General features: G+C 35.7%; 1 protein-coding gene across 2 annotated transcripts; it reads right to left on the bottom strand.

The window, feature by feature from the left end:
- Positions 1–202: 202 nt before the first annotated feature.
- Positions 203–5,960, bottom strand: LOC149535328 (transcription factor SCREAM2-like). 2 transcript variants are annotated; one of them, XR_016357059.1, is made up of 5 exons: positions 4,925–5,809; positions 3,433–3,654; positions 2,369–2,545; positions 1,986–2,269; positions 203–552 (listed from the first exon to the last, which is right to left on the bottom strand). XR_016357059.1 is itself a non-coding variant. In XM_089804738.1 (4 exons), the coding sequence occupies exons 1-4, from the start codon at positions 5,519–5,521 to the stop codon at positions 2,189–2,191; spliced, it is 1,077 nt and encodes a 358-aa protein (XP_089660864.1). In that variant the 5' UTR covers positions 5,522–5,960; the 3' UTR covers positions 1,658–2,188. The 2 variants fall into 2 exon arrangements, 1 of the variants encoding a protein (XP_089660864.1); XM_089804738.1 differs by lacking the exon at positions 203–552 and having other exon boundaries at positions 1,658–2,269; positions 4,925–5,960.
- Between the last annotated feature and the right edge of the window lie 8,191 nt (positions 5,961–14,151).

Genomic DNA, 14,151 nt, shown 5'->3' with positions numbered 1-14,151 from the left:
CCATGATCCACATAGATTCTAAGGTAGTCTAATGCTTCTACCCCAAAATCAAAAGTACTAAGATAACATAAAACCACACAAAACCATAATGCTAAAAATGAAGTCATAAAACAAATGGGCAATTAGAGGCAAAAGCATGTGTAGGGTCTTACCATATCTAGGTGAGTGTCATCGTACATAGATATGGTGTTAGGATCATTCATTTGAGCCAAATGCCATCTTTCCATATAGAATGTTTTCTCCCTGAATACTCCAAGAACATATGTACAATCTTGTAGTGTTGGGATCATCCCCTAAGTCGAAGACTAACCTACTACACAAAACATCTCTTGGAGTATTCCAACAATACATCATTATTATCTGTGTAGCTAGGTGGAGTTAATGTCTTGTACCTACACACCCTTGCATTACTGGCTGACAAGACACAAGACATGCATATATTGAAATAGTGACAGGCAAAGAAAGAGAGTGACATCATGTAGATCTCCCACAAGAGTGACTATGACTACCTCCCCTCATCCAAAAGACATGGCAAGCAGAGTAGATGCACACCTATATGTATACATAAAACACAATGGGTTAGTGGGGTTAGATTAAAACCAAGTCATAAACATGAATTAAAACAAGCTATAAACAATATGTCTAACCTATGTATTGAAGCATGATACTGATTTATAGCTCTAACTAACCTATAAAGGATTATCTAAGGTACAAATTAATAAGGATAGAAATGTTTCTAAGCACTTTTATATCATAATAGTGTAATTGATTTTATTGCCCTTGATAGATTGTTTAGTGGATAGGCATCATTGTGCTTGAACATTCTAGTTACACTGGTTGAATGCAATTTTATAGTTTTTATCGAAGCAAGTCGTGAAATCAGGGATTACCAAAAGTAACCTTATCTTCCAACATATCCCAAGTGTAAACTCTACTTATAGTTGTAAAGATTATAAGAGCATAACAACATCATCTAGATGCAATAGATGTCACATGGCAAGTGTCCAATTCATACAAATGAGAAAAGAGTTGTTATGAACCACTACTCTAAAATATAGGTGAATGAGTTTGACTAAAAAAATCACACAATTAAATCATGATAGCAATATCATAATTTGAGTCGTGTATAATATATACTACTTACTATTATGTAAGCTCATTTTTCTATATCATCGCCACTTCATTATAAAATTAAACATTTTAATGTAGTTCAAAAAAAACATTATTAAAAAATAATTTTAATTTAAACAAAAATTAACAAAGATAATAATTTTTTTTTTAATTAAATTTTATAATAATAAATAAATAATTATCTCTTGTACTATTAAATAAATATTAAAAATTAAAACTACGAATTTCTTTTTGTTTAAATAAAAACTAACAAAATATATTCAATTTCTAAAATAAAAAATAAAAAACAATTTAAATTTTTTTAAACCTAAAAAACTAAAAAAAGGTTCACAAAATAAAATTTAAATAAGAAAAAATAAGAAAAAAAAGGGGGAAAAGGATAGCATGATGAAAAAGAAAGAGACAATTAACAAAGGTTGTAGACAATTTAGCATTTGAAACATGGGCACTCTCGCTAAATTTCAATCGAATATTCACAATATATTTGACTTGCTTGTAAAACATGGAATCAAAATATTTAGCATGGTTGTTAAAACTAAAATTGAAGTTGGTTAATTTACTCATGTTCATTCAAAATCTAGAATGGCAAAAAAATTTGCAGCCGTCACATAACAAGTTTTAAAGCTAGCTATCAAGTCTGACAGTCTACCAATGCTGTTTCTCTCTTGGTCTGATGATCGTTAAAGCTTTGCACGTTCAATGGACAGTATTCTTAAAACATTTTATAGAAAAGACATGATTCACAATGTCACTGTTTCCCTACAGTGGATTGACGACAGCAGTCTTCGAATGAACTTCTTCCATCCAAAAGAAAAATGGTTTTGGCAGGTACGCATTGGACCTTCAAGCAATACCTGACAGTCTATATTACTCATTATACTGGTATCCATTCTCTTTTTAACCGATGAGTGTGCATGCAGCATGCCCTTATTCGGAAAATACAACCTAATTAAGCATTTCTCCATGGGTCCTCCTTTTATAAAAACTGGAAGAAAGGGATGATTCTATAGCAGAGAGGGAGTTCTATTGTCAATTTAACTTGTAGATTTCTTGCTTTCTACAGACTGCGTTGATAGCCTGCAGTATGCAGCAACACTGCTCTGATCCCCTCGGCTGTAACCTCTTTGCCCATTGATTCCTGGCCACAAATCCCAAGTACAAAATTAGGGCATATAACCTATTATGAGGGCTTGATCTTATGGAAATGAGAATGAACATAAGGCAATAATTTCAATACCTCCACCTCGGCTTGTAAAACATCGAGTGCAAACCCATTGAAGCAGCTTATAACTGCTTGCTTGACATCAAGACCAAGTCCTTCCAGAGCTCTCAATGTTGACAGAAGCAACCCGGGCTTCATGGAACACAGCACCTGAATATTCAAAATGCTGCCTTCTTTTGTCCTCACTTCCACCTGAAATTCCACACACTGACACATCAGAAATAATGCTCTCTCTATAAACCACCAAAAAAGTCACCGAGAACAAAAAATACTCAAATTCAGTCAATGGAAATTTGCATAAACCCATTTTAGCGTTGGTCGATGTGGAGTTCATTGATAGTGAGTCAATCACGTATGCATTCGTCTTTGTTTGGATGAGAGAAATGGAGTACTATATTCATGAAAGATGAAACAACAGCCAGAGGTTTCTCAACAACACCCACGACTAGCACAACAAATATCACATTTTCCAGATACAGCTTGGAGGAATTGAAGGGTTTTATTTAACTAGGAAGGGAAATTTGACAATGCAGAGACATCTTATACTATAAATTTAGGAGCAATTTGTTTGAGAGCTCTAAATTAAAAGAATAAATTCAAAGAATAATAAATGTCAATAAATTAAATGTCAATGGAACTTTGGTCTATTGGTGATGTTGAATGATTCTGAATAAGCCTACCAAGAATAAAATCTTCCTGAATGCATTCAACAAAAAAAGAATTGACAATTGATCTATTAGTAAAGTTGAATGATTCAAAATAAACCTAAAAAAGAAATCATCCATTCAACGAAAAAGAAAGAATAATAAACACCAAATCACAAAAGGAAGCGACCGACTTAACCAAAGAATTGGGTAATAAGGAGGCGAAGAGCAAAGATGCATTACTTGTCTCTTTCAGTTTTATATAATTCTGTGATCTTTGGATTTTACACATTCTACTTACCAGCATGTGACCTTGGAACTTCCTTGATATATTGAAAATAATACCTATTTAGGAATTCCACCGCCCAATTTGTGTTTGTATTAGTATGTTTTTAAAAGATTATTCCATAATAAGATTTACAATTCTAGACATACCTTTGGTGATTCTGCATCTGGATTAGAGACTGAAAGATGAGAAACTTCCTTATCCCTAGAAAGAAAAAGCGGGTGCTTATGTGTCAAGGGCTGGAGCTTTGAGGAGGCAGTCAGACAAGTGGTAATTGAAGATTGCTTGAGCTCATTCTGCAGTTCATTAATCTGTTGCAGAAGCTCCTTCAAGTACTCAACAGCATCTCCCAAAATTGAGGCCCTGTCCGTCTTCAAAAAGGAAAATAGAAAGCCAAAAAGCTTTAGGCCTAGTTACCAGTAAGGAGCTACATTTACTTCTAGAAAACTTCTCGAAATCTATAACAACAAATCCTGCAACTACATTCCAGATTATGGAAGAAGAGTCTTATTATGTAAGAATCATCTGTTTAAATAAAGCCATGGTTAGTCTTGACGAATCTCTAATCTATCTTAAGAATTATATCAAATGAATTTATCAATTTATAGAAAAAAAATTACACTGAATAGTTCTGAGTTAGATTATGTGCATTTTTTATGTCAACTGAAAAAGAAAAGAGAAAAGATAGATTATAGAATGTTATCTAAAATACAATCTAATCCACAGATATTCAATCAAACAAAAATATACTCCTATACAATAACAACTAAACTTGTTGCTGGACCTTGGCTTGAATTTCTGAGAGTGAAAAACTAGCCAGCAAGGGAAAATACCAAATATTTGATGATTTGTAGTTCCAGAAATAATAGTTTACTAAATGAGGATGCGTAGTTTAACAAGGAAAATGTATTAAGCCAAATAATTATCTGTAGTTCCATCTATAATGTGAATAATGAATATTTTTAGATTAAGAGGAAGCTCTGCTGGAATGTCTCCATGATACTTTCTAAAAGGACTGCAAAGTCATTATTCGATTACAAGCTGTAAGTTGTAGTTCTTGGCTTAAAATAGATCAGGATATTTGAAGGGGCATTGAACGCAATGTGGTCGCTAATGTTAAACATCCCATAGAACTCTATGGGAATGTTTACCAAGGAGTTTTGGCTCAGTAAACACAAAACCACGACAGTACTCAATATGTAGAAATCCACAAGTTTATTTTCATGGCTAGTATGAACTAACGAGGACATTAATATGTGGAAATACACAAGTCTGTTTTCATGTCTATTTTGAACTAACAAGTACATACATATCATAGAATGAAGGCCCTATGACAGCTCCAACAGCTTCAGAAAATCCAAAAGACAAACAGGATGCCCTTTTAGCATGTTAAAAGTACCCTGCATCTTCAAGGGGGATAAAATCATGTTTGGGAAAATTGTCAAAAAAAACAAAATACACTGCAAATCAGATAAATTCCCCAAAGACTCAGTTGGCAAATATAAATATCCCCCCAATCAGGCAAACCTTTATCACAGAGTACCAAAAATAACAGTTACAGGCATTGCTTGCAAATCTTTACCAACTAAAAGGAGGCTAACAAATGAATTGGGTTAAGAGTTGTCCACAACACATACATACCTTGGAGATATTGGGCACAACCGAACGAAGCATATAGAGGCGATCGTTCACCCTCTTTCTCCTTCGCCGCTCCGCCATTAAATTCTTGGCAGGGAAAACATGGGTATGTTTCTTCCCATCGGTGTTATTCACAGGCATCCCGAGACCAATTTCACCAGAATCAATATTATTTGTTGGGGTCTCTGCAACGCCGACCTCAGCAGACACAGACTGCATATTCGCATTCCATTGCTCTACACACTTCTCTACATGAATGTTTTCACCGAATTCGCACTCACCTCCATATCCTCTCTGTTTGTGCTCAGCGCCAACAATGCAAGAGGCTTCCAAATCTTCAAAGGCCATTCCAAAGGATACCTCGTCATTCAAGCTTCCCGCCTCATTCATTGCCCCATTCACACTACTACCTAATGAAGTCGGTGGGTTAGAAAGAGAAGATCCCAAAAGATCTTCAAAGGATCCTTCAATGGCGCCAAATGCTGGATTATAATAGCATTCATTACCAAAAAGGAATCCATGGCCGTCACTGTAGCTCCACTCACAATCTTCCACTTGCGGTGTAAACATGGTTGCATTCAGTGAATCATACCAAGCCATTAGCGTCTTTTGAAGATGAGAATTTATGGGCACAGATGATTTGCTGTAATATCACTCTTCTGCACTGAAACCCACTGATATCAGTCAAGTAAAGAGCGCCCAATTGTCATTTCATATGGCCATTTCTTGTGGCTTTTCATTGGTTTTTATGAAGTTCGTTGAGTGAATTGGGTCAGAAAAAAAAAGTAACCCTAGGGCTCTTGAGTTTCCTCGAGCTCCGTAATGGAATGCTGTTTGTCCCATCACTGCACTGACACCATAATGAAGCAGGGAAAAAATAGAGCATGTGCTAGACATAACAAAATGAGGTCATCCTTTTATAGATGGAAATACCAACTTCCCATTCTTCATTCTTGTGGGCAGTTGAGCGGATTTGGGCCCATAGAACTACACTTCACGAAAGCAACAGTTGGAATGACAGAATGACTTTAAGTGAATTGCGGAATCTTGGAAACATGTTACATGTTTATATTTGCAAGTACTCAATCTCCGATTCTTTAATGCTTGAAATTTGGTTTTAAGCCAGGAATCTTGTCATCTTAAGCTCATGTGCGCCCCATAGGAGGAATTGACAATCTACAAGAAGTGATGTGATGCTGTTTGACGGCAAATGTAATTTATGTTTGGTATAACACTAGTTTGAGATAAGATGATTGATATGGAAGAACAAATAGGCAATTAAAGTGACCATTAATGTTAGAATAATTATGTTTATTAAGAAGAATGTTGAAATACATTAAAAAAAATATTGTTTCATGTTGAATATAGTAAGTTGAAGCTACTCAGACACAAAAAAAAGGACATGGGGCATAGCTAGAATGATATATATCATACCACCATGATGTGGTGTGATAAGACAAGTCGTACGTCACATGATGGGATGTGGACGGAGGAAATCAGAAGCCTTAATGGTGTATGGTAGGTGGTCATCCTTAATTGCATCGTAGGCTGCGTGGTTAAGAAGATTCTAGCCAATGGGAAATGCGCCATAAAGAAAATTAAAAAATTGGTTGAAATAGCCATGACATGTTGGCAAGCAATAAATTTTGTACTTTCAATGAAACATCAGGGGAACCACGCGGTAGCTTGCCAGACACAAACCAAGGGCGAACCAGGTCTTTAGTTTTTACGATTTTGTTGCAGATGATCAAGAAGGCGATGTTGAAAGAGATTAATTATGTTCCATCATGTTATATGTTGTGTTACCCAGTTTGTTTCAAGCTCCCTTTGTTTCAGGGGGGGTTTGGAGAGACAACGACAACAAGTATTGGTGGATGCCAAAAGCTTGCAGGCCAACAGGGGACACAGGATAACCAAGTAAAGTATATGCACTTAATAATGTTTTAAGTTTGCCATAACTTTTAAGTTGTGAATCAAGAGGATGATAAAAAAAGGTTGTCGAGCTATATTTCTAAGGTTTTAAGCTCTGAAGCTTCTTAAACCCAAGTTTCCAGTTCCACATAAGCTTTGATCCAACATTTCTCTATGAATGAATGTTTGTGAAAAGAGTATACATTTCTGCTGCCATGTTTGTGTGTTGCCCATGTACCATGTCATTGCTTTGTTTCAAAACAAATGGGTTCGTTTTTAGTGTGTTTTTGTAACCTTTTTAATTTTCATTAGATTCAATATTTCTTTATCAAAGAATGTTTCATAAAACATGTATTATTATTTGATGTCGTGTTTTCCTATTGTTCATGTACCATGCCATGTTTTCGAAAGAACAGATAGCTCCCCTTTCGAGAGAAGGGTTTTTAGTTGTGGAGCTTTATTTCTAGGGTTTCAAAAATTCTTAAAACCAAGGTATCTATTTTTAATAGGGTTTGAAGTTCCAATAAAATTCTCTATGAACGAATGTTTCATTAGCAACACATTATTTTTTGTGGGTTTTTACTCATGCACCAAGTCAATTTTTGCATCGGGATAGATGGATCTTTGCAAATTGCAATGTTTGTTTATCCATGGCCGTGTCATTGTCTAGTAAGAATCGTTAGAAAATTACTATTTTTGAGATGCAGAAGATGCAGCTATGTGGCTGATAATAATAGGTACTTCTATCCACATTGAATTTTATTGCTTACCATGAATTGTGTCGTTATTAAAAAGTGTTATGGAATTGCATTGTCCCCATTTTTGAGTAAGAATGTTGCCAGTTATATATACTTTTGACTGAGTATGGTTTATTAACAATAAAAAAAAATAGACAATAAGTTTATATTATGTTTTGTATGTGATCTCCACATCTTCTTTGTGACACTTGTAAACCACCTCCTTTGGAGCTACTGGTATGACATGGCTCTCCACATGTTTCTACTGCAACTCTTAATCTTTTGATGAATAGATTTCTTGGTGTCTATGGATAAGCAAAAATTTTCCACTAATCCTGAAAATTATCTTCATTGTATTCTTCTTGTTCTGCTACAATAATACGAATAGGTTGATAGACAACTTCATGCATATTGGCATGTTCTTCCTTGAGCATAGAGCTATCCTTGGGGTCATCTTTCTTATCCTTTGTATCATGGAGAACTTCATATTCTTTCAGTTCTTGGTCCATCTCATGCTTCCTCTTAATCTCATCAAGCTACCTATCTTGCACCAGCAACTACTCACTTTGTTCATGAAGCCTCATGTCCATTTGCCTACTCCTTTCATATAGCTTCAAGTCAATCTGGCTCTGGAGTCCCAATATCATATCTTCAAGGCTTTTATATTGGGATGTTGGGACTTATGGAGCAGGGGAAGGAGGATGGTAAGGATTTTGAGCATATTGGTTATGCCATCTTGAGGTTGAGACTGGTATTGATAGTTTGAGTAGCATCTTAGTGGCTAGGTTCATCGCTTATCTGATGTTGTGTTTTCCTATTGTTCATATATTATGCCATGTTTTTGAAAGAACATATAGCTCCCCTTTTGAGAGAAGGCTTTCTTAGTTGTCAATCTTTATTTCTAGGGTTTCAAGCTCTAAAGATTCTTAAACCCAAGGTATCTATTTTTAATAGGGTTTGGAGCTCCAGTAAAATTCTTTTTGAATTAATGTTTCATTAGTAACACTTTATTTTTTATTGGTTTTTACCCATAACCATGTCAATTTTTGCGTTAGGATAGACATATCTTTTTTAGACTAGGGGTTTTACCATTTATCACTGGGGATTTAAACTCTATTGTTTATTAAAGCTTGGTGTATGTTTTATCCACAGTTTGAAGCTCTAACATTTTGTTGTCAATGAATGATTCATAAACATCACATTCTACTATGGTGTTGTGTTTTCCTTCATGCTTCTTTTTTGGTTTTTGTCACTACTGGATGCCTTTTTTTAATCGCATTGTGTTACAAATTACGATGTTTGTTTATCTGTGGCCATGTCATTGTCTAGGAGGAAAAATATTGGCCTTGAAAATTTCTCCTCAAAATGTCTCTATTGTTTCTCCCCCTATTCTTCTTCTTGGGAGATAGGCCTAATATGTCATCTCTTCCTCTTGTTAAGCTATCTCTTACTTCCTCTCAATCTCATCGAGCCACCTATACCTGACTGACAAGTGGTGATTTTTTTCATGAAACCTCATGTCCTACCTCATTGAAATTCAAGTTAGTCTTCCTCTGGAATTCCATCATAAATCCTTTTTATATTGGGATGTTGGGGTTGGTGGAGTGGGTGAAGGGGGATGGAAAGGATTTGAGCATATTGGTTATAGCCATTGTGTAGTAGAGATTGGTATTGATAATATTAGGGCTCAGGAATAACATTTTCTTTATATGGGGAGGGAATAGTAGTCATTTCTATGAAGTGCATCCATGATTAGAACTTCATAAAAGATCAAAAAACTTGTAAGGTATGGAAACTACTTTAACAAGCCAATTAATGGCTTTGTTTAATTTATTTCATTGTTAGTGCTTTTATTTTTGTCACTTAATTGCACTCTTATGCTAAAAAGTAACTTCTAGCAATCTAGTGAGACATGGGATGATCGTTGGCCTGTGGGTATGCCATGTTAAGGATTAACCTTTGGTACAAAGGGTTAGCTTCCCTTGAATTACCTCTCAAAACTTTAATTAAAAATGTAGGAAAAGAGATAGAGAAAATGCATTTAACATAAGTTGATCTTAAACTAAGGTGATTCACCAATGTTATGAAGGTAATGCAGCTTTGAAGTGAAAAATCACATTTGAAATGAATGTAACAGCGTGATCATAGAAAAAACCCTACTAACATTAAGTGCATGAAATGTAAAAAGGTGTGGAATTTAAAAGAAGGAAACTTGTTCACAACTTTTAAACCAAGATTACACACAAATTACATTTATTTTCTGAAACTATCTCTCACATGCCTAATAAACACTCAACTTTTAAGCCAAGGATTTGTAAAAAATCACACTAACTTAAAGCTAACAACACTTGGAAGACAAATGAAAAATTAGATATAATAAGAGGACCACTATTGCATATTTATTTAGGAGGAGCCAACATGCTCAAAACTACATCACAAAATGTGACTTGAGCTAAAAAACACCATCTCTCCAAGGAGATAGAATGAAAGAGCTAGCTGAAAAATGCCAAAGAGAGGGGTATAAATAGGTTCGAAACCAAAAATTACATCATTCTCTCAAACTTGGAACATATTCAATGACTTGCATCAAATCTGATTTGCCCCCAAAAATGATGAATTGTCAATGTAGATCTTCCATTTGAAATAGACAACCCAGATGCTGCAAGAATCTCCCCAATGAAAGATTATAGCACAACTATTGATCAACATGAACTTTTATTTGAAATAAGCGACTGAGAGGCAAAACAGAATATCCCATTAAATATTTCTTGGATTGGTTATAAGTGGTGGGCTGAATGGAGGCAAAAATAGCAACCATGCACATGTTAGGGTAGATTTTTCAGTTGTCCAAGAAGTTTGCGTGCATATTTTCTTCCATCCATAACTAATAGAAGCTTTTTCCTTTTGCTGAGGTTGCAAATTTTGTGAAGTTAAAGTAGGATAATGCATCCTCGTAGTGGGCAACCTTCACATTACATGCATTTTCCCCATTTCCTAGGGCACACTTTGCTTCCATTGTGAAATAGCAAAATGGGCTTAACATTTAAGGGTTCACTATTTGTAAAGGGTTGGAAAGCATATTTGTTGTGACGTGTTAAAAAACTGTAACTTCAAAGAGTCTATGGCCTTAGGAGAAAAGCAAAAGCTCCTAATAGCTCTAGGAGGGAACCACTATGCACGTACGCTTTTTGGAAGTTGCAACATCAACTCTACTATGTACAAGCATCTAAAACAAAAGAAACCAACACAAAGAAATTAATTGGATTTTTAAAGTTGTTGTCTTTGCAATTTTTTTGTTCCTTTCATGTGTTTGGGAAGCTAAACATGTCAAGTATGAAAGATATATTATTGCATTTTGAAAAACCTTCAAAGTGCTAAGGGAAAGGAATCTCTCTAGCACTAGGACACCTTGAATTTGAGCAAGACACACTTTCTCCTCCACACTAAACTCACCCTCATACTTTGAAACAAGCATGACCAGGGGAAAATTGTTCTTTTGTTGCAGAGTTAGATGCCTTATGGGGAATCCTCTTGATGGTACTAGGTCAAAGTAATCAATATTAACCTCTCTAGTGTGTTGTGCAATGATGGTATTGTGTTTGTTTGAAAGTGACTTGTCCATTTCTTGTGAAGATTTGATCTCTACATCTTCTCTCCTGAATCACCTCCTTTGGAGCTACTGGTATGATGTGGCTCTCCATATGTTGCTGCTACAACTCTTGATCTTTTGATGAAGGAGTAGATTTCTTGTTGTCTATGGATAAGAGAAACTTTTCCCATTGATCTCAAAAATTATCTTCATCATATCCTTCTTGCTCTCTTGCAGTAGTAGGAATACGTAGATAAACAATCTCATGAATAGTAGGAATAGGTAGATAAACAATCTCATGAATATTGCCATGATCTTCCTCAAGCATAGAGCTATCCTTGGGGTCCTCTTCCTTACGCTCCATATCATGGAGGACTTCATATTCTTCCAATTCTTAGTGTGTCTCATGCTTCCTCTCAGTCTCATCAAGCTAACTCTCCTGTGCTAGCAATTACTCACTTTGTTCATGAAGCCTCATTTCCATTTGCATACCCCTTTCATATAGCTTTAGGTCAATCTAGCTCTGGAATTCCAACATCATATCTTCAAGACTTTTATATAGGATTGGTGGGACTTGTTGAGCAGGGGAAGGACGATGGTAAGGATTTTGAGCATATTGGCTACAACCATCTTGAGGTTGAGATTAGTATTGATAGTTTGAGGGCTTAGGAATAACATTTTCATTATGTAGGGGGGATGGTTATATCTATGAAATTGGTCCATGATTAGAACTTCATAAAGGATACAATTCACATAAAATGTTTAAAATCACAAAAGGTTAAGAAAGGTATTTACATAACAGCTCTAGCTCTTCTTGAAGCCAGTAGATAAATGAGCTTAGAGTCACCATGGAGTCTGATGAAATGCCTTGAAAGGCTGATGTCAATGAGAAAAGACCCAAATTCTCAATAAACAAATATTTAAATGGCTATTAGTGGATTTATGTAGATGAATTTATGTCCCACCACATGTGCCAAAAACTCTAGACACAAAAGTTATCACCAATGCATGATGTGTTATCCCACGAAGACCTTACATAACATTGAAACAACCTCCAAGTGTGGGACATGCACTTTGAGGTTGAATATCTAGAGAAGGTTGGCTTCCTTAAAATGTAACCACAAAACTTGCAGGAAGGGAAACTATTTTGACAAGCTAGTTAGTGGCTTTATATTATTTGATTTTGTTGTAAATGCATGTACATAGTAGGGTATGTTTTTTCAAATTTCCATGAAGTGCATGTACACAACCTTTCCCTCTGGATCTTTTACCTTTTTGCTTAGATTGTAGATTTTGGGAAGTTAAAGTGGGCCAACACATCACAGGTTGTGAAAATGTCATTGTAATTGAGTTTTTGCTATTTCATAGGACACTTTTTTGAACTTGCTAAATAGTGAAATGAGCTTAATGTTGAAGGTTTTTCTATTTCACAAGGGATGAAAAGTGTACCCTCCAAAATAGCAAAACTCTCCTGCACTGGGGAACCTTGATTTTGAGCAAGACACACTTGTTCCTCCTTGGTAAACTCATCCTAATACTTTAAATCAAGCAATGATCAAGGGAAATTTGTTATTTTGTTATAGAGCTAGATGGCTTATGGGGCATCCTCTTGATGGTACAAGGTCTAAGGACTCAACCTTGACCTCACTAGTATTCTATGCAATGATGGTATCCTATTGGTCTAAAAGTGTCTCCTCCTTTTCTTATGAAGATATGATATTCACATCTTCTTTATGATGCTCATGAACCACTTCCTTTGGAGCTATTGGTATGGTGTCACTCTCCACTTGTTGATGTTGCAACTCATTGTCTTTTGATGACAAAAAAAATTTCTTGGTGTGTATGCATGAGCACAACTTTTGCAGCTCATCCCAAAAATTATCATCATCATATCCTTCTTGCTCTTTTGTAGTAATATGCATAGGTTGAAGGGTGACCTCATGCATATCAACATGTTCTTCCTCAAGGATAGAGCTATCCTTGGGGTCCTCTTTCTTATCCACCATATAATGGAGGATTTCCAACTACAAGGCTTGATTTTCTTCCTCGTTTGCTTGCAGCAAGTCCTCTAATTTGTGTATGGGCTTAAAAGTCGTTATTTCTTCCTCAAGAAAAGGATATTGATGTTGATAGCCTTATTGATAAGTTTCATCTTGTAGTGTCATTTATTTCATTATGGCCATTAGTAGTAGGATAGGGTCCATATTTTTCTTGAATTTGCACACAACCTTTTATTAATGTGCAATACATTGCTCTTAATGGTTAGGTTCATGTTGTGGTTTCACAATGCATGCCCCATTTTGATTAGAAATGGGGACCCTCTACTTTATTTTTTGGCGTTGTGGAGCCTTAGTCCAAGGTTTGAGTCTTTTTTTAGGGTTTCATTTAATGTTTCTAATCAAAACTAGGTCCTGGTTCGAATGCCCAGAGTTAAAATTTCATCATCAAAAGGATATAAGTTTTTTTGCAAAAAAAAAGGGTGCACCAGTGCACCTAATGAGATGTGCTAGTGCACCAAAGTGCAAAAAGAGCGGCATTCACCCTTTGGTAATGCGTAGATGCATAACAACACAACTATGCACCTGCACAACACCAAAAGGTTTGGAGTATATATAAACCCCCTCATTCACTTCTTTCATTGTCTTTATTTCCGTTCTCTAGAGCTCCCAAATCGCAACCTTGCACTAAGCTAGGTGCACTTCCCTCCCACCTTGCCCCTACAAAAATCAAAATCAAACATCAATAAAGTGGTGCACATCAATGCACCTACCTAGGCATGTTGGTGTGCACCACTCTAATTTACAAAATTCTAAAAACTAAATAAAAATTCAAAGCTTTATGTACATTAAGGTGCACTACTACACACCTAAAATACTTATCTTCTAGCGCCAAGTAAAAAAGAGGATGTGCATCAGGGCACCCCATGAGGTGCATTGTTGCACACCAATCTTTAGAAATTGTACACAAAAAAGGTGCACTAGGCACACCTGTTA

The sequence above is a fragment of the Cupressus sempervirens genome, chromosome 10, assembly GCF_028749045.1.
Source record: "Cupressus sempervirens isolate cs-2001-9-10 chromosome 10, ASM2874904v1, whole genome shotgun sequence".
NCBI classification, from domain to species: domain Eukaryota; kingdom Viridiplantae; phylum Streptophyta; class Pinopsida; order Cupressales; family Cupressaceae; genus Cupressus; species Cupressus sempervirens.
The sequence above is the reverse complement of the archived record's forward strand: the minus strand, read 5'-3'. Positions and strand labels throughout refer to the sequence as shown.